Raw genomic sequence first — 25029 nt, 5'->3', positions numbered from 1 at the left:
GAAACCAGCAAGGTTTGATCATTTTGTTATTTTAAAACCATCTCACTTCCATTAAAAGGAGCAGTAGAAAGGCAGCAACATTTGACTGTTTTAATATATTTAACCCATCTCAAATTCCGCTACAAGAGCTCTAAAATCATATATTAAATAATTGTTACTCTTCTTGTATCCCATGAAAGGAGTATTAAACCCCTCAGAGTTTGATTATTTATTAATGTTTAATGTCTACCTCACATTCCAGTAATGGAGCAGGAATAACCTGCAGTGTTTGATTATTTTGTTCTATTTAACATTCAATGTATAACCCTGTGCAACGGAAAACTATACAGCTAAATTGATTGATGTTTAATTATATATGAACAGTAAGCTGGTTATAAATAAGAAAACAGAGGGTCGGGGTTATAGACAAATGGTGGAAGAGGCGTTCCAGATGAATCGGTGCTGGGACCAGTTTTGTTCATCTTTTACATAAATGATTTGAACTAGGTAAATAAAATTACAATATCAAAATTTGCAGATTACACAAAATTATGAGTTGTAGTTCATATGGAAGAGGACTGTGACTAAATACAGCAATACGTTAAGAAACTTCTATAATGTGCGAGTAATTGACACATCTAATTCAAAATAGATAAGTGTGAGGTAGTACATTTTGGTAGGAAGAATAAGACCACCACATACCCCTTAGAAAATAAGTGTCTAACTGATAATGAACAGTGGGATCTGGACATAAAGATACATTAATCTATAAAAGTGGCGACGCAGGATAATAATGCCTTTAAAGAGCAAACAAAGCACGGTGGTTCATGTCTGGAGGGCTCTAACTGAAAACAGAGAAGATATGTCAAAATTGTATAGACCTTTGGTTAGACCACACTTGGAGTACGGTGAACAGGTCTGGTCTCATTATAAAATGATAGACGCATGAGAGAATATGCGAAAAAGATGAAATAGAATGATATCAGAACTGAGAGGTTATAACTATCAGGAAATATTGAACATGTTGGGGCTATTTTCTCCACAAAAGGGAAGACTGAGTTTTAATGCCCCCCCGCACCAAGGGAGCATTGCCACTCTGAACGACGTCTGATTGTCTCCACTGGGCCAGAAGGGCATCGTGGTACCTGGGCTGCGAAATAAAAACTGAGTACCGCGCTGCACAATAGCAGCCTGGACCACACAAGGGGACATGAATTCGAGCGGACCAATGAATCGGCAAAACCGCCAAGCTGGTGGACCATGGCATTTGTGACCTCCCCTTTAACGTCTGCCCGCGAGTGGATGTCGGCACGCTTCATGACCCACGAGGCTGGCACTGACACCCACTTGCACCAGCATCGTGGAGCGTGGGGCATATCCGCCGTGGGTTGGACAAGTGTCGGTGCATGCCACTTACTGGGATGACTATCACCTGGTGCACAATAGTCCGTGGGGCCTCTGCAATCTATTGGGCAATTTTGCGGGAGCCGGTAACCCCACACTGGCAAAGTATTCCACACCCCATTAGCCTCCTGCGGACGTGCAAACGGACGTCGCCAAGAGGAGCAATTTCGAACCCAATAATCTGCAACAAAATGCATTTACATTTGAAATAATATCGGTCAATCAATGAAAGCCTACATGAACTTGTTACATAAGAACATAAGAAATGGGGACAGGAGTAGGCCATACGGCCCCTCGAGGCTGCTCCACCATTCAATAAGATCGTGGCTGATCTGATCATTGACTCAGCTCCACTTCACCGCCCGCTGCCCATAACGCCTTATCACCTTATCAGTCAAGAAACTGTCTATTTCTATCTTAAATTTATTCAATGCCGCAGATTCCACAGCTCCATGAGGCAGCAAATTCCACAGATTTACAACCCTCAAAGAAGAAATTCCTCCTCATCTCTGTTTTTAAATGGACGGCCCCTTATTCTAAGATCATGCCCTCTAGCTCTAGTCTTTCTCCATCAGTGGATACATCCTCTCTGCATCCACCTTGTCAAGCCCCCTCATAATCTTATATGTTTCGGTAAGATCACCTCATTCTTCTGATCGCCAAAGAGTAGAGGCCCAAATTACTCAACATTTCCTCCATAAGTCAACGTCCTCATCACCGGAATCAACCTAGTGAACCTTCTCTGAACTGCAAGTATATCCTTTCGTAAATATGGAAACCAAAACTGCACGCAGTATTCCAGATATGGCCTCACCAATACCTAGTATAGCTGTAGCAAGACTTCCCTGCTTTGATACTCCACACTCCATTCCCCTTTGCAATAAAGGCCAAGATACCATTGGCCTTCCTGATCATTTGCTGTACCTGCATACTATCCTTTTGTGTTTAATGCACAAATACCCCAGGTCCCGGTGCACTGCGGCACTTTGCAACCTTTCACCATTTAAATAATAACTTGCTCTTTGATTTTTTTTCTGGCAACATGCATGACCTCACACTTTCCATCATGAAACTCCATCTGCCAAATTCTCGCCTACTCAGTTAGCCTGTCTATGTCCTTTTGCAGATTTTTTGTGTCCTCACACATTGCTTTTCCTCCCATCTTTGTATCATCAGCAAACTTGGCTATGTTACACTCAGTCCCTTCTTCCAAGTCGTTAATATAGATTGTAAATGGTTGGGGTCCCAGCACTGATCCCTGCGGCACCCCACTAGGTACTGGTTGCCAACCAGAGAATGAAACATAAACATAGAAAATAAGCGCAGGAGTAGGCCATTCAGCCCTTCGAGCCTACACGACCATGCAATAAGATCATGGCTGGTCATCACCTCAGTACCACTTTCCTGCTTTCTCTCCATACCCCTTGATCCTGTTAGCCGTAAGGGACGTATCTAACTCCCTCTTGAATATATCCAACGAACTGGCATCAACAACTCTGCATTAGTGAACTCCACATGTTAATAACTCTCTGAGTGAAGAAGTTTCTCCTCATCTCGGTCCGAAATGGCTTACCCCTTATCCTTGGACTCTGTCCCTTGGTTCTGGACTTCCCCAACATCGGGAACATTCTTCCCACATCTAACCAGTCCCGTCAGTGTTTTATATGTTTCTATGAGATCCCCTCTCATTCTTCTAAACTCCAGTGAATACAAGCCCAGTTGATCCATTTATCCCGACTCTCTGATTTTTGTTTGTTAGCCAATCCTCTATCCATGCTAATATATTACCCCCAACCCCGTGAACTTTAATCTTGTGCAGTAACCTTTATGTGGCACCTTGTCAAATGCCTTCTGCAAGTCCAAATACAACACACCCACTGGTTCCCCTTTATCCACCCTGTTCGTTACATCCTCAAAGAACTCTAGCAAATTTGTTAAATGTGACTTCCCCTTCATAAATCCATGCTGACTTTGCCTGAACGAATTTTGCTTATCCAAATGTCCTGCTACTGCTTCTTTAATGATGGATTCCTACAATTTTGCAACCATAGATGTTAGGCTAACTGGTCTATAGTTGTCTGCTTTTTGTCTGCTGCCTTTTTTAAATAGGGGCAGTCTTCCAATGTGCTGAGACCTCCCCAGAATCCAGAGAATTTTGGTAAATTACAAGTAATGCATCCACAATCTCTGCCGCTAATTCTCTTAAGGACCCTAGAATGCAAGCCATCGAGTCCAGGGGATTTATCTGCCTTTAATCCCATCATCTTACTGAGTACCACCTCCCAAGTGATTGTGATTGTGTTAAGTTCCTCCTCCTGCCTATGCCCCGCCGTAGCCCCTTGATTATCCACTGTTGGAATATTGTTAGTTGTTGCTGTGCTCTACCATAAAGACTGATACAAATTATTTGTTCAGAGTTTCTGCCATCTCCATGTTCCCCATTACTAGTTCCCCAGTCTCGTCCTCAAAGGGGCCAACATTTAATTTAGCCACTATTTTCCTTTTTATATACCTATACAAACTCTTGCTATCTGTTTTTATATTTTGTGCTAGGTTACTTTCATCGGCTATCTTCCCTTTCTTAATCATTTTTTTAGTCGTTCTTTGCTGGCTTTTAAAAGCTTCCAAGTCTCCTGTCCTCCCATAGTTTTGGCCACTTTGTAGCCCTTGTTTTGAATTGGATACTGTCCTTTATTTCTTTGGTTGGCCATGGATGACTATCTTTTATCTTACACCCTTTCCTCCTCACTCGAATATATTTTTCTTGAGAGTTGTGAAATATCTCCTTAAATGTACACTGCTGTTCATGAACCGTCCTACACTTTAATCTATTTTCCCAGTCCATTTTACCCAACTCTGCACTCATACCTTCATGGTCTCCTTTATTTAAGTTGGTTAGAGATCCAACTTTCTCACCCTCCATCTGAATTTGAAATTCAATCATACTATGATCACTCATTCCTAGAGGATCCTTTACTCGGAGATTGTTTATTAATCCTGTCTCATTACACAGGACCAGATCTAAGATAGCCTGCCCCCTGGTTGGTTCCGTTACATACTGTTCAAGGAACCCGTCCCTTAAGCACTCTATGAACTCCTCCTCAAGGCTACCCTGATGAAATTGATTTGTCCAATCAATATGGAGGTTAAAATCACCCATGATTATTGCTGTTCCCTTTTTACAACCCCCCTCTATTTCTTGGTTTGTGCTCTGACCAACAGAGCTGCTATTGTTGGGGGGCCTATAGACTACACCCACCAGTAATTCTTTTCCCCATATTGTTCCTTATCTCCACCCAAACTGTTTCACCACCCTTATCATTTGAGCCAATATCGTTTCTTACTACTGCAGTAATTCCATCCTTTATCAATAGATCTACCCCACTTCCTTTTCCTTTCTGTCTGTATTTCCGTATTGTGAAATAACCCTGAATATGTATTTAACAGTCCTGGTCACCTTGCATCCACATCTCTGCAATGGGTATCAGATCATACCCGTTTGTCTCAATTTGAGCCGCCAACTCATCTATTTTGTTACAAATGCTACGTGCTTTTAGATAAAGTGTCTCAGTTTTTTTTTTTACCTTTTTTTTTTTCCTGTTTGTTTCCTCTCTCTCCTTCAAACTCACTTTCTTTATTTTTGCTTGCTAATTTCCGCTTTACTCCCCTCCCTACTGAATCGATTTTCAGGTTCCCATCCCCCTGCCAAGCTAGTTTTAAACCCTCCCCAACAGTACTAGCAAACCTCACCCCCGCCGACCCCCGCGAGGATATTGGTCCCTGCTGTGTTGAGGTGCAACCCGTCTGGCTGGTACTGGTCCAACCTCCCCCCAGAAGCGGTCCCAATGCCTTTGGAAACTAAAGCCCTCCCGCCTGCACCATCTCTCCAGCCACGTATTCATCTGCTCTATCCTCCTATTTCTGTACTCACTTGCTTGTGGCAGTGGGAAAAATCCGGAGATTACTACCTTTTTGAGGTCTTGCATTTTAATCTCTCTCCTAGCTCCCTAAACTCTGCCTGCAGGACCTCATCCTTCTTTCTACCTATTTAATTGATACCGATGTGGACCACGACCTCTGGCTCTTCACCCTCTTCCCCTAGAATTCTCTGCAGCTGCTTGGTGACATCATTGACCCTGGCACCAGGGAGACAACATACCATCCTGGAGTTTCGTCTGTGGTAGCAACCCCCCCCCCCCCCCCTGGCCCTGTGCAGCTGAGCCACCCATGGTGCTATGGATTTGACTCTGACTGCAATCCGCAGAGCCATCATCACCCCCACCAGTACTTAGAACAGAATGCCGGTTCGAGAGTGAGATGGACTCGGGGGACTCCTGCACAAACTACTTAGTCTTGCTCTTCTGTCCGGCGGTCACCCGCTCCCTCTCTGCCTGCACACTCATAAGCTGTGGAGTGACCGCGTCTAGAAATGTGATGTGCTATCCACGTTGCTCTCTCTCTCGCGGATGCACCGCAGTTGCCGCCAAGCTCCAAAACACACAACTCGAGTTGGTGCAGCCGGAGACACCTCCCGCACACGTGGTCGCTCCAGCTGCGAAACACCTGGGACTTCCCACATGCCACAGGATTTGCAATCCACGGGACTGAGCTGCCCTGCCATCCTTCTAGTTACACTCGCAACTATCAAGTAGAACTAAACTCTAAACCTTAGCACAACACACCCAGCCGCTATTCCGCAAACAGCCGATTTAATTAACTAGCTCTTCTTAGATAATAAAGATCACATATATTTACTGGCAGATCATACTTATGTCAATGCCAAATGTTTCCTACTGAAAAGAAAAAGAAAAGAAAAGTACTCACCAGTCCACCAGCCAATCATTTACCCGCTTGGCTGTGACATCACACTTCGATTTTGTTTTTTTTTAGAAACTTTTTCTCCCTGCACCAGCTGACTCCTCCGACTGCTGCTGGCCTTTTTATAGGCCTCGACCTCCCGTTCCCGCTCCTGTGGCTCCTTCGACTGCTGCTGGCCATTTTTCGGCCTCGACCTCCTGTTATTTTACTCCTTGATGAATTACCTGAGAGGGTTGATGATGGTAGTTTGGTTCATGTTGTGTACATAGACTTTTAAAATGCGTTTGATAAAGTACCACAAATTGATGTGCTAGAAAATTAAAGCCATGGGATTAAAGTGTCAGTGGCTGCGTGGATACGCAGATGGCAAAGGGACAAAAATGCAGAGAGTCGTGGTGAACTAATGTTTTTTGGGCTGGAGGGAAGAGCGCAGTTGTATCCCGCAGGGGTTGGTGTTTATTGTAATACTCTGTTTGATATATATTAATCACCTGCACTTGTTTATACAGCGTGTAATTTCAAACTTTTCAACTGACACGAAACTTGGAAATGCATTAAGAATTTTACGGGGTATAGTAATAGGCATCAGGGGGACATAGGCAGGCTGGTGAAATTGGCAGACACTTGGCAGATTACATTTATCGCAGAACAGTGTGAAGCGATTCATTTTAGTAGGAAGAAGGAGCAAAGGCAATATACACTAAATGGTACAATGTTAACGGTGCGTGCAGGAGCATAGGGATCTGGGGGGTTATGTATTTTATATTGGCAGGTGAAGTTGAGTATTAAATTAAAAATGCAGAGGGGATCCTTGGCTTTATAGGTGGAGGCCTAAAGTACAAAAGAAAGGAAGTTATGCTAATTCTGCATAAAACTCTGTTTTTAGGCTGCAGATGGAGCGTTTTGGCCAATTCATTTCACCACACTAGGTAATATTTTGAGGCCTTGGAGAGGGTGCCGAGGAGATTGATTTGAATGGTACCATGTATTTAAAAAATCAGTTACGTGGAGAGAATAGATGAACTGTAATTGTTATCCTTTGAGAAGGAAAGATTAAGGGATGATTTGATAAGTTGTTCGAAATCCTGAAGTTTTTTATAGAGTAAATAAATAAAAATAGTTTCTAGTTGCAGAAAGTTTAGTAACTAGAGGAAACCGATTTAGACCCAGACGCAACATCAGGAAAAAAAAAAATTATACAGGGAGCAGTTTTGATCTGGAATGCAGGATTGGAAAGGCTAGTGGAAGCAGAGCCAATAATGTCTTTCAAATGGGAATTTCAGAAGTATTTGATGAGGAAAAAAATGCTGGGCTATGAAAGTGCATGAGTGTGATACTAATCAAATATCACTTTCAAAGAGCTGGCACAGGTACGGTGGCTGACTGTTTTCCTTCTGTACTGTATTATTCAGTGATTCCAGGTACTTGGTTTTTTGATGTGGTCCCAAAAAGGAACGATGTCCTTGGATGTTGTCTCTAGTCTTCCAGAAGACATTAGATATGGTTCCGCAAAGAGATTATTAGCAAAAATAAGTGCACGGGATTGAAGGTGATCATGGAACATGGGTTGGGAATTGATTGGGAGGTAGTACACGGAGTACGGATAAAGGGAAAATCTCTGATTAGTGGGATGTGGCAAATGTTGTTGTTCATTGGATCTGTACTGGGGTCTTACCTTTTCTCCATTTTTGTAATGACTCGGATGAAGGTGTTGTGGAAAAATATTTCCGAGACTGTATAATATATATAAAGAGGTTTATTAAATCGGAGACAAAACTTTGGGAGAAGTGTTAGAGACCCCTGTCTCTGAACCACGACTCAAATTGGTATCTGCAGTGAAGTTCTTTTATCTTACAAATTACGTCACTTTACAACACATGCTTTAGCACTACAAAGCTTTGACTATCGAAGGCTAAGCTTTTGATATAACCCATCCTACATTGTGACAGGGCAGTATAAACAAGTGCAGGCTTTTGACACCGATATAAACAAACATACTCAGCACTTAACTCTCCAGTGTTCATTATCTTACTTTCCAATCTCCATTAACTCCAGGCCATTATACCTTGAAGTTTAACTGTTTAAAGCATAATGCATCAGTATTATCCCTTACAAAATTCATTTAAAGGGGAAAATAAAACAAATGTTTGGTCCCGTATACAATCAAGTATATGTCCAAAAATCCACTCCAACAAAGGAATTGAGAATTTAGGACCAAGTTTGCAGATGACACTAAGTTAGGAGGCAAAGTAACTTGTGTAGATGGGATTAAAACGTTACAACGTAACACTAACGGATCACGTGAGTGGGCAAGTCTGTGGCAGGTGGAGGTAAATGTGGGCAAATATCAGGCCATCGAAGAAAAAGCAGTCCGAATGTTGTCTTAATGGTTAGAGCCGAGAATCTGTGGAGGAGCAAAGGAAGTTGGTTGCCCAGACAGACTAATAACAAAATGTTTGTGCAAAGGAGCAAAAATTAATGAAAAGTGCTAATGAAATGTCAAAGTTCATATCAAGCAGACTGGAATGCAAATGTGAGGAAGTGAAGCTTCATTGTACAGACCCTTAGTCAGACCCCATCTGGAGTATTGTTTTAAGCCAAATTCACCACACATCAGGACGGGTATATTGGCCTTGGAGAGAGTGCAGCGCAGATTTGTCAGGGTGATACTAGGACTAAAAGTGTTAAATTATGAAGATAAGTCCCATACATTTGGTTCGGATGCCCTTGAGTTTAGATAGCTGAGGGGTGGTGTAATTGCGATGGTTAAAATTAGTAAAGTTTCAAGGAATCGACACTGAGAAAATACTTTCCCTGATGTGGAAATCCAGAACATAATGCAAGAAGGTTAATGTTGGAGCTAGGCCAGTCAGAAGCAAAATCAGAAATTTTGAATTTGCTCCACCAAAATACAGTTGTAAGTTTCAAGACTGAGATTCATAGATTTGTTTTAGGTAATGGCGTCAAGGATTATGGGGCAAAGTTTGGAAAATTGAGTTGAGTTTCAGATGAGCCGTGATTTAATTGAATGGTGGAACTGGCTCACAGGGCTGCGTGGTCTACTCCTGTACCTATATTCCAGCTAGTTATAGTAGTAATAGTAGTAGCTGCATCAGTAATAGTAGCAGTATTATAGTAATATTAGTGCTAATAGGTCTGGTGATAGGAATAGCAATATCAGTAGTAATGGTAGTCATAGCAGTAGTAATAACAGCAGTCATAGTATAATAATAGTACTAGCAGCAGAAGATTTCGTAGAAGCAGTCATGGTATTAGTATTAATAGTTCTCTTTATTGAGCTGTCACCAGAATTCACTAAGGAAGATACAAATAACCTCCCGGAAATATTAGCGGAACGAGGGTCCAGCGAGAAGGAGGAACTAAAGGAAATCCTTATTAGTCAGCAAATTGTATGGGGAAATTGATGGGATTGAAGGCTGATAAATGCCCTAAGCCTTATAGTCTGCATTCCAGAGTACTTAAGGAAGTGGCACTAGAAATAGTGGATGCATTGTTGGTCATTTTCCAACATTCTTTCGACTCTGGATCAGTTCGATGAACTGAAGGGTAGCTAATGTAACACCACTTTTTAAAAATGAGGGAGAGAGAAAACAGGGAATTATGGGCCGGTTAGCCTGACATCGGTGGTGGGGAAAATGTTGGAATCAATTATTAAGGATGGGAAAGCAGTGACAGGATTGGTCCAAGTCAGCATGGATTTATGTAAGGGAAATCATGCTTGACATATCTTCTAGAATTTCTTGAGGATGTAATTGTAGAGTGGATGTAAGTAGTAAGGGGGAGCCAGTAGATGCGGTGTATTTAGACTTTCAAAAGTCTTTTGGCAAGGCCCACATGAGATTAGTGTGCAAAATTAAGGCACATGGTATTGGGGGTAATGTACTGACGTGGATAGAGAACTGGTTGGCAGACAAGAAGCAGAGAGTAGGAATAAACAGGTCCTTTAAAGAATGGTAGGCAGTGATTAGTGGGGTACTTCAAGGTTCTGTGCTGGGACCCCAGCTATTTACAATATACATTAATGATTTGGATGAAGAAATTGAATGTATTATCTCCAAGTTTGCAGATGACACAGCTGCATGGCAGTGTGAGCTGTGAGGAGGATACTAAGAGGCTGCAGAGTGATTTTGGACAGATTAGGTGAGTGGGCAAATACATGGCAGATGTGGATAAATGTGAGGTTATCCACTTTGGTGGTAAAAACAGGAGGGCTGATTATTATCTGAATGGTGACAGTTTGTTAAAGGGGGAGGTGCAACGAGACCTGGGTGTTATGGTACATCAGTCATTGAAAGTTGGCATGCAGGTACAGCAGGTGCTGAAGAAGGCAAATGGCATGTTGGCCTTCATAGCGAGAGGATTTGAGTATAGGAGCAGGGAAGACATACTACAGTTGTTCAAGGCCTTGGAAAGGCCACACCTTGAATATTGTGTACAGTTCTGGTCTCCAAATCTGATGAAGGACATTCTTGCTATTGAGGGAGTGTAGCGAAGGTTCACCAGACTGATTCCTGGGATGACAGGACTGACAAATGAAAAAAGACTGGATCGACAAGACTTTATTCAATGGAATTTATAAGAATGAGAGGGGATCTCATAAAAATATTAAAAATTCTGACGGGATTGGACAGGTTCGATGCAGGAAGAATGTTCCTGATGTTGGGGAAGTTCAGGACCAGGGGTCACAGTCGAAGGATAAGGAGTAAGCCACTTGGGACCGAGATGAGCAGAAACTTCTTCAGAGTTGTCGGCATGTGGAATTCTGTACCACAAAGTTGTTGCAGCCAGTTCGTTAGATATATTCAACAGGGGGGTAGATGTTACCCACACGGCTAAAGTGATCAAGGGGTATGGAGAGAAAGGAGGAATGGGGTACTGAAATGCATGATCAGATATTGAATGGTGGAGCAGGCTCGAAGGGTCGAATGGCCTACTCCTGAACCTATTTTCTATGTTTCAAGCTTTGCCATGGTATCCATGATTATTATGATAATATTTATTAATATAAATAATAATTATTATTTATTATTATTATTATTTATTGTTGCTATTACTATTTAGGTCACAGTGATCTCAGATTGGTATCTGGGAGCTCCCGATGCTCTGGCCGGGTGGAAGTGCTACACAGAGCACAGTGGGGGACGGTGTGTGATGGTTACTTCGGTTTAGAGGACGCCAGCGTGGTCTGTGAGCACCTTCAGTGTGGGGCAGTAACCGCAACCCCGGGAGCAGCTCACTTTGGGGAGGGAACTGGCCCAGTGTGGAAGGAGAACTACAGGTGCCGGGGGAACGAGTCCCGCTTGTGGGATTGTCTGGTTTCATCCTGGGATCAGTTTAGCTGCTCACATGGAAATGACGCCAGTGTCATCTGCTCGGGTGAGTTCTCTCGATCTACTGAAATGCAATATACCAACTGTACATGTTTCCCTTGAAACTGAGAGTCTGAGTTTGTCGGCCGAATTGTCTCAAGTTAATTAGTAATGAAGCAAAGCTTTTCAATTCAGCACATATGTAATCAATGAATGTGTCACTTACGGAGTTTATCTCTGTCCGGGTGAATCCACAGCTTTTCCAGAATCCGCACCGAAGGTTGCTGGCAGAAATGTTCAAACAGCAAAACGGGGCGACTGCTACACAATGGAAATGTTACAATTGTATTGAAACCGCTGTAAATGTTAGCAGTTAAAATATGAAGAAACAGTATAAAATTATGAAGTGGCTCCATATGCTACATTTAGAGAAGATTTTTCTACATGTTTGGAAGTCCAAAACTAGGAGCCATCAATGTAAGACTGTCACCAATAAAGCCAACAATGAATTCAGGAGAAACTTCTTTACTCAGAGTAGTAAGCATGTGGAAACTGCTACCACATGGAATACTTTGGGAGAATAGCATAAATGTATTTAAGAGGAAGCTAGCTAAGAGTATGAGAAAAAACTGGAAGCGACGGATGTGTTGAAAGGGTTTGATGTAGTGTGAACCTGTTGGACCGAATTGGCTGCTTCTGGGCTGTAACTACTATATAATACCATTGTAAATACTTTTGAATTGAAACTGTTATAAATACTTTCACACTAGTGCCACTGACATGTCACGCCACCTTTCACACTAGTGCCACTGACATGTCTTCCTTTTTTTATCAACCCAGGATTCTCCTCCACCATGTTTAACATGGTCCTCGACCATGTCCGTTCTATTTCCCACACCTCTGCTCTCACCCCTTCCCCTCCCTCTCAGAACCACAACAGGGTTTCCCTTGGCCTGAACTTTCATCCCACTAACCTCCACATTCATTTGATCATTCTCCACCATTGCCACCACCAGCGTGATCCCACTACCAATCACATCTTCCCCGCCACTCTCAGCATTCCAAAGAAACCGCTCCCTCTGCGACACCCTGGTCCATTCCACAGTCACCCCCAGTTCCCCTCCCCTTCCCATGGCACCTGCAGGCACAGGAGATGAAACACCTGCCCTTTTACCTCCTCCTTCCCATTATCCAGAGACCAAATACTCCGTCCAGATGAAGCAGCGATTTACTTGTACTTCTTTCAATTTAGTATACTGTGTTCGCTGCTCACGGTGTGGTCTCCTCTACATTGGGGAGACCAAGCGCAGATTGGGTGAGCACTTTGCGAAATTCCTCCATTCAGTCCATAAGTGTGCCCCTAAGCTTCCGGTCACCTGTCACTTTAATTCTCCACTCCACGCCCACTTTGATATCTCCAACCTTGGACTCCTGCGCTGTTCCAATGAAGCTCAATACGAGCTCAAGGAACAGCACTTCATCTTTAGTTTAGGCACTTGACAGCCTTCTGGACTCGACGTCGAGTTCAACAATTTCAGAGCAGAACCTCTGCCCATCTTTGGATCGATTTTCCCCTCGCCCCCGCCCATCATATGTTTTTCATTCTTTATCTCCATTGGCAGCTGGTTATTATTCCGCCAATCTCATGCTCTCTAGACTAACCTTTATCTAACTCCTGCCATTAGCATTTCAATTCGGCCCATCATCCCTTTTGTCTCAAATCCTCCTGCCATCCACCCTATCACAGACCTTCCCTTTTGTTCGTTTTCCCCTCCCCCTTTCAGTGCTTCTTGGCAACGTGTTATTTTCAAAAACTCTCCAGTTCTGACGAAGGGTCATCGACCTGAAACGTTAACTTTGTTTTTCTCTCCACAGACGCTGCCTGTTTTTATTTCAGATTCCAGCATCCGCAGTATTTTGATTGTGTGTCCGTTATAAATCCGACTGGGTTAATATATCAATCAACATACAATTCTCCGCAGAGATCAGTTGTGTTTTCATTGAAAGCTCTGTGTTAATGTATTGCCTGCGAGATGAGTTTTAATATCCATTACATTGAGCACAATATATTGAATAGAGATGGAAATATATCATGATGTACATCACGGATTATTTCACGGATTTTACAGTTCTCCCGGCGCCCTGCATAAAACGTATCACGCAACTAGTCCGTTATCTCAGTGTTGTCTTCATCGTAAATTCTCTCCCGTAGCTGCTACACGCTTTGGGATGTCGTGGGAAGCGCATTGAAATGCTCTGTAAATTGAAACTTCTGTTTGTTTCTCTCCATATTGGATAAGATGAACCGCAGCCATTTAAAGACCATCTCCTGCCTTAGATCACAGCACATCAACAGCCGGCCTGAGCCACTCGCTGCCTCCCCCGCCCGCCCCCGCCCAGGTTAAATTTACCCGCCTTAGCCACCGGAGACTGCAGGGTATCTCTCCCAAATGTATTCACTGAGAAAAGGTAATGGGTTACAGGATCTGCCTACAAGCCTTCCCGGTAATTATTACAGCAATGCAACCAATATCATTCATAATAAAACTGTCAGGGTCAGAGTTTGTAAATTATGGGATATTTGCTTCAGTTTACCCGTTGTCTCAATGTGTGTCTTATTTTAGATGAAGGTTGGCCGCCGAGACTGACCAATGGGGGAAGCCGCTGTGACGGGCGAGTGGAGATTTACTACAACGGCCGCTGGGGGAGAGTGCAGGACAAGCTCTGGGACATAAATGATGCCAACGTGGTCTGCAGACAGCTGGACTGCGGCTCTGCGATAGCCGCTTATAATTCTTCAAAGTACGGAGAGAGTGAGGGGCCCGTGTGGGTGAATGATGTCCAGTGTGAAGGAAACGAGGCGCAGCTCCAGAACTGTAGCTCATTCACATTGAATCCGCTTTTCACTGACAGCGTCGGCGTCGGGGTCCTGTGCTCAGGTGACCAAATTGTTCAATGTTACCGAACCATAAAGGGGAATTCCTAATCTGCTGAGTACAGTGGTAAAAAAGATCACTTGTTCCTCGTGTCTCTCCAGCCAGTTATGTAACTCGGGGGGTCAAATGTAGAACGAGTGGACGCGGCAGAACTGAACAACAATGAGAACTTGCATTGTAATAGCGCCTTTAACAAATACAAACCTCACATGGTGTTTCGCAAGAGCATATTCATGCAGCAATGCACTAATACAGAACCAAGCAAGGATATATTAGAACGGATGACGATAAGCTTGGTCAGAAGAGTAGATTGCAAGAGGGTGTCTTAATGGATTCTCTCCCACAGAAAGTTGTTCAGTTCAGTTCGTTGGATATATTCAAAAGGGAATTAGATGTGGCCCTTACGGCTAAAGGGATCAGGGGTTATGGAGAGAAGGCAGGAGTGGGGCACCTATGTTCTATGTTTCTCTGAGGGGCGGAGATGTTTATGGAGAGATTTCTGATACTGCGGCCGAGACGGCTAAAGGCACGGTAGCTAATTGCGAGCGGAGGAAGTGTGTAATACACAAGGGTGCAAGATAAGGAGAAAAAGCAGAGGTCGAGAAATGATTAGTTTTTGAGGCGGTTATATTGGGCCCAAGTTTCGGGCTAGAATGGCGCAGCCCCGACCAGGACGCCCGTTTTTCGCGCCACAAAGTGCGCCTAAAAAAAGCTTAGATTCTCCGGCTCCCTGCAGGTCCTCTGGAGTTGGGCGCGGCGCAGCACGAGCTGTAGGGGGCGGAGCTAGGTCCCTGCGCTGAAAACCGTGCCGGGACCGCTGCACATGCGCACTACAGTGGGCGCGCATGTGCAGTACCTCCAAGCGCCCAAAACTGTGTGGGAGGGGCCCAAAGCACGCAACCCCTAGCCCTGGCCGAATGGCCTCACTGGGGCTGCGTGAATACGGCTCCTCCCACGTCCAGCTCCTGCTTCCTCCCGACCCAACTCGATTCCTGCTCCCTACTCTCTTTTTCCCCCCCCCCCCCCCCCACCACCGGACCCGACTCACACTTCCCCCCCCCCCCGCCCCCGGACTGGACTGGACCTGACCCGCGCTCCCGCCGACCTGACCCGCGCTCCCGACCCACTGCCACCTTCCTGTAAATCTGGTGCTGGGGACGGGCCCTGCCCGAAGTTTTGGGCCCGGCCCGTTCAGCCTCCCACCCCCTCCCACCACCTCTCCTCTCTCCTCTTCTCCTCCGGCTTCTCCTCCCCCCCCCCCCCCCCCCCAGCCTAATCCTTTTCGCCCCCTTTGCCTTCCCCCCCTCTCTGCCTCGTCAGACACACTGGGCGGGGCATCCCGCTGTTGGAGGGCTCCCGGTGCTGTAGTCGGTAAGTAGAAAATACTTTATTGATTTAAAAAAAAAATTTCTTATTAATTTCTTTTGATTATTGAAGTTTTTATCATTTATTATTGATGGCTCTTTATTTGTAAAACTGAAGTGTTTAATGTTTGTAAACTTCCCTTTAAACCCTCCACCCCCCCCCCCCCACCCCCATTCCCTGCGCCTGATTTTCTAACATGTAGACAAGGTTTTTGAGAGCATACAAAAATCTTCACTTACTCCATTCTAAGTTAGTTTGGAGTAAGTTTTCACTGCCGAAACTTTGAAAACAGGCGTAAGTGGCCGGACACGCCCCCTTTTGAGAGAGAAATTCTGTTCCAAAGTGAAACTGTTCTAACTGCCTAGAACTGGAGCAAACTAAATGCCGAGAATTTGAATTTCTAAGAAACTCCGTTCTACACCAGTTGCTCCAAAAAATCAGGAGCAACTGAGGCCGAAACTTGGGCCCATTGAGAGGGCGAGGCGAGACCTTTAGGATATTTGAACATGAGGATGATAATTTAAAACTGGAGGCATTGGCGAACGGGAAAACAATGTAGGTCAGCGAGCACGGGGCTGCTGGGGAGTGCGACTTGGTGCGGGTCAGACAACAGAGATTTGTGTGAGCTGAAGTTTATGGAGGTGCAGGACGAGAGGCCGGCCAGAAAACATTGGAATATATGGTTCTGAGGCAGGGACGGAGGTGGGCGATGAAACGGAGGTGGAAATAGGCGGGCTTTGTGACGAAGATCATAGGGGATTGGAAGCTCAGTTCGGCGGTCAAAGGCGCAACGAGATTACAAGTCAGTTGCATTGTGCAGCATATAAGTCTAGATAGATGCGCTGGAGTTGTATTGGTATAAGTTATATTACGCCGTGTATAAATGTCGACAGATGTTTTGGTGTCAGTTTCATTATACAGCATATTAAAGCAGGTAGATTTTTTGATATTGAAATTTTGTAAATTAAATTATGCAATATCTAATTATAGGCAGATGTTCCGAGGGTTTTCTGATGTAAGTTATACAGCCTGTTGGAACGTACATCAGTACAGCCCAGAACATCTTTCTACACTTAGATACTGTGTACTGGAAAACCGATGTTCAAGGGTTGGACTTGTGTACGTTGTATTCTGCAGGAGCCAGGTGAAGTATTAAGTAGGGTTGTGGATAAGACTGTAAACTAGTAAGACACGGAGGTATCCGGTGAAATAAACATGAGACTGAAGTTAAAGGAAATAGGAGATGGGTGTAAATGCCAGACAAACTAAATAATATTTAAGTGTTGGCAGTTATAATATATAGTTTCATTTACCTTTCACAGGCACATTAAAAAGACAGATTTCTTTAGCTGGAGAAGGTGGAATGGATTGTATTGAGTGAAGTGGTTAATGTGTATTGGAAGTATAACCCTCCTGTATTATTGCCCAACAGAACACGTGCAGTTAAGGCTGTCGGACGGTGGAAGCCCATGTGCTGGGCGAGTGGAGGTTTATTACAATGGGATCTGGGGCTCAGTTTGTGACGATTCCTGGGACCGGGCCGACGCTGACGTGGTTTGCAGACAGCTGAGTTGCGGAAATGTATTGAACGTGACTCTTCCTGCTTTTTGTGGACCAGGTTCAGGCCCAGTTTGGTTGGATGAACTAAACTGTTCGGGTAACGAATCGTTTCTGTGGGAATGTCCGTCAACTGGGTGGGGTAATCACGACTGTGATCGTAAAGAAGATGTGAGGTTAATGTGCTCAGGTAAGGACGCTTTCCGTCTGCTCATCTTCTGCAGTGTTATACGCGAGGCATCACACGGGAGATAATACATAGCATAACATACAACTTGGAGTACAGAAACAAGCCATTCGGCCCAACTGGTCAGTCTGGTGTTTATGCTACACACCAACATCCTCCAACCGTGCTTTATCTAACCCAATCTACATAGCGTTCTATTCCTCTCCCCTTCATGCGCTTATCCAGCTTCACATAAAAGGCATCTGTGCTGTCGCCTTAACTATTTCACGTGGTCCAAGTTCCATATTCTAACCATTCTCTGGGTAAAGCACATTCTCCTAAATTCCCTATTTCATTTATGGTCCTTAGCTTTTGTCTCCATTAGTTTTGATTATTGGTGAATCTGTATCCGTTAGCTCCTGTACCCCATTTAGACTCCTATTTTCCAAGGAGTATTATTCCTCCGACCAAATTGCATCAGCTCATACTTATCTATATTAAAATTAATTTGCCAAATCCGCCCATTTATTAAAGTCTTGTATTTTGTTGCAGTCTTCCTCAGTATTAACTATACCCACGACCACCGTCGCCCATTTTGCTATCGCTCGTAAATCTTGAAGTTGTGCTTACGATTTCCAAGTCCCAAGTTGTTTATATAAATGATGTGTAGCAGTGGTCCCAGCGCCGATCATTGTGGAACATCAGCTATCAACCTCCGCCAGTCTGATTAACTACCTTTAACCACGATTCCGTGTTCTGTTTAGTAGCCAGCTGGCTATCCATTCTGCTACTTGTGCTCTGACTACACATGCTCTGGCCTTAATCATGATTCTACTATGTGGTACCTAATCGAAGGACATTTGAAAATCCACTCATGACACCTACTGAATTACACTTGCCTACTCTTTCTGTAACATCTTCAAAGAATTCAGTAAGGTTGGTCAAGCACGCCCTTCCCCTTTGAAATCCGTGTTGACTATTCTTCATTATTTGTTCGAATTGTAGATGTTTTTCTTTTAAATTTCTGAAATAATTACCGATGACCACTGAACACAACCGTGCAACATGTGTTGTGCAATATGAACATACAAGGAGCTATCAATAGAACAAATTGGATATTTCCTGTTTCGTTGACAGAGCACAAAGAGATGCGGCTGGTGAAAGGAAAGCATCGCTGTGAGGGCAGAGTGGAAGTGTTCTACAATGGGACCTGGGGAACTGTGTGCTCCGATAAACTGGATCGACATGATGCAGAGGTGATCTGTAAACAGTTACAGTGCGGCCCCCTCCTATCTATTCAGTATAGCACTTGGTCATTCGGAGCGGGATCCGGACCCATTTGGCTCGATGAGATGGAATGTAATTCACACGAGTTGACCCTTTGGCAGTGTCAGTCTGACCCGTGGGGTGAACACAACTGTCATCACGGGGAGGATGCCGGTGTTGTGTGTTCAGGTAACTCGACGAACCTGTCAATGTGCGGGTGTCATTCCAAACATTAAGGTGTAATACAGTCAGCATGTTTCTCTTCTCAACAGAAGCCCTGGGGCTGGAGGGATCCCACAGTTCAAGGGTCTGCGTTCCAGAATCTGGTTCTAAACATGGACATTCACCAGGTGCTTCCCTCCATTCGTTATACTAACTATCTGACTTGTGTTCCTGGCTTGGACTAAATACATAACAATCAATGATTCCCTTTGATAGACTCGGGACAACCCTTGCGTCTGGTTGGAGGCAACACCAACTGCTCCGGGAGAGTGGAGATATTGTCCAATAACAGCTGGGGCACGGTGTGTGATGACTCCTGGGATATGGCCGATGCCAATGTTGTCTGCAGACAGCTGGGTTGCGGCCTCGCTCTATTGGCCGCAGGAGGGGCTGCATTTGCCCAGGGTGACGGAGTTATCTCGTTGGATGAGGTGAAGTGCACCGGAAGTGAATCCTTTCTGTCCGACTGTCGTTCCTCACCGCCAGGTCAACGTGACTGTAATCATAAGGAAGGTGCCAGTGTGATCTGTTCCGGTAAGGGTCGCAGGAGGTTTCCTCCTTCTGTGAACGTGGCTCATTGATTTTGGAAATTAAGAAAATGTTAACCATTTTAATGTAAAATCCTAATATTTGTAGTTCATGAAATATTTCTACAATGTATTCCACAGAGCTCGATTTGGCTTCTGCTGATTTTCCATCCACATCTGCAGGTACTTAGCATTATCAGGGTACTATTACTGGTATTAAGGTTAGCGTTCGTATTCGTAGCATTGGTATTATTCACATTTTCATCGCTTTGTTAATTTTTCTAAAATATGTGTGCGGTTTAAAATTGACTGAAACATTTAAAAAAAAATATTATCTCATGTGATTAGAACAGGGAGGTAAAACCACATCCATCCCTGTTGCCGTCTGCATAACCCTCGGAATCCTTCTAATCGGTGAGCTGATCGCACTGATGGCGGTAAGACAGAGAAAGTCAGCAAGAAGAGGTGAGGCTCAAATCTTATCCCTGAACGAACACTTCATCGCAGGTCGCTTCATATCCTGGCGAGTCTCCAGTTCATTACAGTTTTCCCATGGGGTGTCACATGGTCTTGTTAGAAATAAATCGTAAATGGTGGTTTATTCCATTGCATGTGCTGCCGGAATAATATCATTGGAAATTTAAAATGGATAGTTATTTAAAGTGTCCACATTCATTGTCCCAGTTCACCAGCCGGTACATGAGATTCCAGAAGAATTTACTAACTGCAACAATGGAACAGAAAGTTTAATTGAACAGTTTGGGCTGTGCGTTCAGTTATTATTTGTCTGTAACTCTTCCTGCATCCATTGGGTATCTGGTCCACCCCTTCAGTTTCTGGGTCCGAATGGCCAATCCCGAACTCTGACTGGGTTCTGTCGGTCATGTTAAGAGCTTTATAGGACGTTCTGCATTCGCTCGTGATTATTATACATCCCAACACAACTATCGCACTCATCTCACCCACCAACACACTCCTGCCTGTGTACACAGCACGTCACTTGTCACACTGACGGGACATGACAAAGTACCATGAACTCCTCACTGACTGATCCAAACTGACGCTGTCCACAGAGATCAGTCAACTTCACCCTACCTCTACAGCGGAATTCCCCGTGTGGCCCCTTAACCGAGCGATCGGCTCGATTTCTCCTCAAACTCGCTCACTTCGTCTTCCCGAGGTCAATACAATTGGACGCTGCCTGCTGGTGCTGAACGTGTGTCTATACAGAGACACACACACGGAAACACACACAAACCACAACTCCTTCACATTCACGCTCACTGATTTTGTCCCTTGACTATCACCATCTCTGTGGTTTGGATTTATTCGCAGATGAATTCATGTGAAACGCGCGTGTAGTGCGACACAATGTTAATCTCCCATCCTCCCTGCAACAGGTACTGTCACTGGCGGCAGGGAGTCACTTGCTGGATTGTACCAAGCAATTTACGAAGAGATTGAGAATATTCCACCTGGCGAGGATTCTGCTCTGTCCCAGGGTTCAGGTCTGTATTTTCTGTCTGATACCGAATCTTCACGGGACAAATGTCCCCTCCTTAATGATCGCTTTTAATGGTCAATGTACTGAGTGGACAGGCTCAGCAGCCCGCTCACTGTCCCCAGGTGAAGGAGTCCTATCACAGTGACAGTGTCTCTGTGTCCGCGTCTACAGTCTGTCCCGCAATGGGCTTGGGACAATTCCCACTGGTCGGGATTGCTCAAAGAACGGGTTTTCCGGCCGGTTTTAAATCGCCAGCAGATTCGCTGAAGCTACAAACCGACTGGATCCATCTTCACCCCTTCACTGTCGCTTAACCTTTATAATATTTATTGTGTTTACTGACCTTGGACTTTCTGTTCCTCACATTTCATTTTACTCCAATTAACCAATTTCAAACTTAGTCGCTGCCTTTGGGAGGTGACAGCCGCTTCATCGTTGGGCAGGGGTCTCGGGAGAGAGAGGGGGAGAAGTTGGGGGCGAGAGCCGGATTCTGAAGTGACCGCGGGCGGTTTTAGAGTCTCCGGAAATGAAAGTTGGCGGTGAGGTGGCAGGGAGGGGGGCAAATTGGATCAGGGATCCCCACTCACACTCTCTGTATAAACAGACTATTTTATATGCGATTTGTTTTGCACCAATACCTGAGATATTAGCTGTACGAACTGGCTGTACTGTGCATTATTGTATCCGCTCACTGGGAGGGCCGACATTTATGGACCATCGAGTTGCCTTGATACAGCGGTGGTGGGTCTTCCCCCTGAACCACTTCAGGCCTTGTGGTGAACCATCTCCCACAATGGTGTCAGTTACCAAATTCCAGGATGTTGTCACAGGGACAATGATGCTCTTATGTTGTCTGCTCCGATGTCTCAATCAATCTGTCCAATAACAATCTATTTTTGTGTTTGACAGTGTCTGGTTCTAACGTCTCCCTCAATCATATTGATTATTACACCAGTGACATTTGGGGTGACGCTGATCCGGGATCTGAAAATCCTCAAAGGAACTCCTCCAGTATTCATGGTGGGTAAAATTTTACTTCCTACAATCTCTTTTTTGGACATCACACTACCTATAATTAAAAACCAACACCTAAGGATATCGGAGCTTATTCGCCAAAAAGTGACATTGCCAAGGGCCCGTAGTAGTGGAGAGGATGTTAGTTCGAGATATTCTGGCACTACTTTGGACTTGAAACAAAATCATGTGGATTGGAACCAGTAGTATGATGAACGAAACATTCCGTTCAAACTGTTTCCTAAACGGCTCTGTGTGAAATGTGCGGGCAGGTTGGGTGAGTGATTCAGTGTGATATGTGTGACTTTAAGACTGAGGGTAAAATATCTCGACACGACATGGTCCAATCTTTCCCCGCCAGCTAATGCCACTTCACCGGAAGTCCACAATTGGTGCACTCTCCCACCCTGCAAGGCCTGCGTAGATTGATTTATAATATCATTCCGGATACACAGTGCTCGCATTTGGTTTCAGTGGAAATCTCTCTTTGCTCCCAGGACCGGTTCCGGGCGATTATGACGATGCTGAGAGTGGAGTCACTGATACTCAAGGCGGTCATTTGCTGCTGGACTGCGGTCCTGATGATGCCACACTCGGAAGTGCCGGCGGTGATCTCTCCACTCTCGGTGAGTAGAATCTCTGTCAGTCCCGCAGTCACCAGCCCTCTGTGTAGGGATGGACTGGCGCTGTTTGAATGCCATTGCAACGGACAGTGAATGTTGTGATTACAGAAAATGACAATAAACAAAGCTGTACCTGTTCTAGAGAAGAGATGCTGATGCTGCTCAGTGTGTAATATCTCCCTTGTTAACACTCCAACCGGGAATCCTTTCAGTGCTCAATCTCAACCGCCCAATTCTCCCATATTCGATGCACCTCGCCTGCTGTCACCCAGCGGTAAAACACAGCCTGGGGTGTGGGCAGGAAACAATGATTTTCCATTCACAGATCAACAAATCTAGCTGTTGCCACACATAGATGATCCGCACTGATCCCGGTTTTAATGCCATCCTTAATACATTATCTGTCTCCCCACAGTATTCAGCTCTCAGACCCACGCTGATCCCGGTTTACCGGTCCCTTCCACACCTGGTAACAATGCCGACCTTCCTTGTGACACGTTCGCAACCCCGGTCGTTCCGCCACCGAAGGCCAGTGACTGTGAGCCTCAAAATCTTACAACATCTACGGCAAGCCGGTAAGAGCAGTGCTGGAGAGTGTCCAATCCTGGGCGGGCTCTGCTGGGTGTTAATGGGCAGTGTGCTCAAACTTCAATGATACTGAAAGCATCAGAGAACATGCTGTGTATTTACTGTTGCAGTAAAATACCCCTTTAGACTGGCTGTATTTAATCCTATTCTCTGATAATGGCGGGTGTATTTACTACAGTTAAGGACACTGAAAGTATCAGAGAACTTGCTGTTCATTTATTATTTAACAAAGGCGAGTTGCAGTGAAATAGCAGAGAGCATAAAATGCGGAGTAAAAAAAATGTTACATTTGTTTGCATTGTGTGTTGGTGGGAATTGCTTTAACCCTCTTTTTATCTCGGTCTCTGTCTCTCTGAATGCATGTTTTTTTAAATTTCAGGTAAAATGAATTTAAATTCCAGGATGAGATGTCTTGAGGCGTGCCACAGCCTGGCGGGAAATATTCTGTTTTAAAGCTGAGAAAATCCATTAACGTTTCCAACAGTGTGAACATGCTGAATGTGCTTCTCGTCACGGCATAAACATCCCTTTACTTCATCGCCATGTTATTTTGTGTTGAAGTCAATAGATTTCGTGTTTCTTCATATTTTGTCTGTGTTCTGTTTAATTAAAAATGGTAAAAGAGAGAGAATGTATTTCGGATTATTGCTCTGTCTGTATTTATACTGTAAAACACTGCTCTGCATGGATTAACCAAATCTGTAACAGAGATTTAAAAACCTGTGTTTATTATTGAAGTGCTCATGGGAACTTCTTTTTGTAATCTCTTTACTTGTTCGTATCCCATTAAATAATGTTTCGAAGCTGCAGGGGGTCAAATGAATGGTCTTTGTTTTATCTCCCTTTATTGGCAGTGCCCCATCTACTGCCGTATACTCGATCTGTAAAAACTGCTGCAGTCTGATAATGCAAGTGTACAACGTTAAAAATGTTAAAATAAAAGATGCATTTATTGAATATTTTATTTGGTATTTGTGCCTTTGTCGATACTAATGTCTTCTTTATATTCAGTAACTAAACATACAACAATTCCGAGATCCACTCCGGTGTAGTTTTATTGTACCTATCCCTGGGGATTCCGGAGTATGGCTGGAGAGCACGAGAATCTGATCAGAATTTACAGGCCACTCTTTTTGGACTTTAGTTCTAAATGTTAAATATTCCAGTTATTCAGCAGCTGAGTAATTATTCCTCTCTATCAGGAGACCGATTGCACCGTGCAGTTCTCCAGCTGGTGGTGATCCTGATTCCATCTGTAATACTGCTGCAATGACCGGTATCTACCAGCAGAAGGTGACAATTGTTATAAATAGAAACAGAAAATGTTGGAAACACTCAGCAGGTCAGGCAGCATCTTTAAGAGAAACAGGGCTAACGCTTCATGTCAATGACCTTACTTCAGTAATGTAAAGTGGTGGAGAATAACCGTGTTTTTAAGCATAGAGAGTCTGGAAAGGGGGAGGGGCATGGAGCGATCAAAGGGTTAAGGTTTGTTCAAAGGATGGAGGGTGGGAGTGATTAAATGTATCATTCCCTCACTCTGAGCTATGCCCTTGTCAATTTTCAGCACTCCGTTATCTCAAATCCAACCCTGGCAACCCAGTTGTTGTTTGGTGAAATGAACTCTACTTTGTGAAGCCTAAACACGAACTCGTTGATATCTCCTCCAACCTCTAATAGACCATGATTTCCCAGACAATCTCTGATCTCGTCTCCTCTTCTATCCCAAA

At 44.3% G+C, this 25029-nt stretch overlaps 1 protein-coding gene across 1 annotated transcript in view; it reads left to right on the top strand.

Moving 5' to 3' along the window:
• The window catches only part of LOC139234616 (scavenger receptor cysteine-rich domain-containing protein DMBT1-like), a 52416-nt gene extending 28160 nt beyond the window's left edge, over positions 1-24256 (top strand). The window contains exons 6-18 of the mRNA XM_070865303.1: positions 11284-11598; positions 14156-14470; positions 17265-17579; positions 18693-19010; positions 19094-19171; positions 19260-19577; positions 19712-19753; positions 19919-20035; positions 20971-21078; positions 21984-22094; positions 22586-22714; positions 23127-23286; positions 23679-24256. Of these exons, the coding sequence (XP_070721404.1) occupies positions 11284-11598; positions 14156-14470; positions 17265-17579; positions 18693-19010; positions 19094-19171; positions 19260-19577; positions 19712-19753; positions 19919-20035; positions 20971-21078; positions 21984-22094; positions 22586-22714; positions 23127-23286; positions 23679-23682 (2330 nt within the window). The 3' untranslated portion in view covers positions 23683-24256. The remainder of the gene's footprint in view (positions 1-11283; positions 11599-14155; positions 14471-17264; positions 17580-18692; positions 19011-19093; positions 19172-19259; positions 19578-19711; positions 19754-19918; positions 20036-20970; positions 21079-21983; positions 22095-22585; positions 22715-23126; positions 23287-23678) is intronic.
• Positions 24257-25029: the final 773 nt, after the last annotated feature.

This window comes from Pristiophorus japonicus, chromosome 22 (genome assembly GCF_044704955.1).
Source record: "Pristiophorus japonicus isolate sPriJap1 chromosome 22, sPriJap1.hap1, whole genome shotgun sequence".
In the NCBI taxonomy this organism is placed as follows: domain Eukaryota; kingdom Metazoa; phylum Chordata; class Chondrichthyes; family Pristiophoridae; genus Pristiophorus; species Pristiophorus japonicus.
The sequence above is the reverse complement of the archived record's forward strand: the minus strand, read 5'-3'. Positions and strand labels throughout refer to the sequence as shown.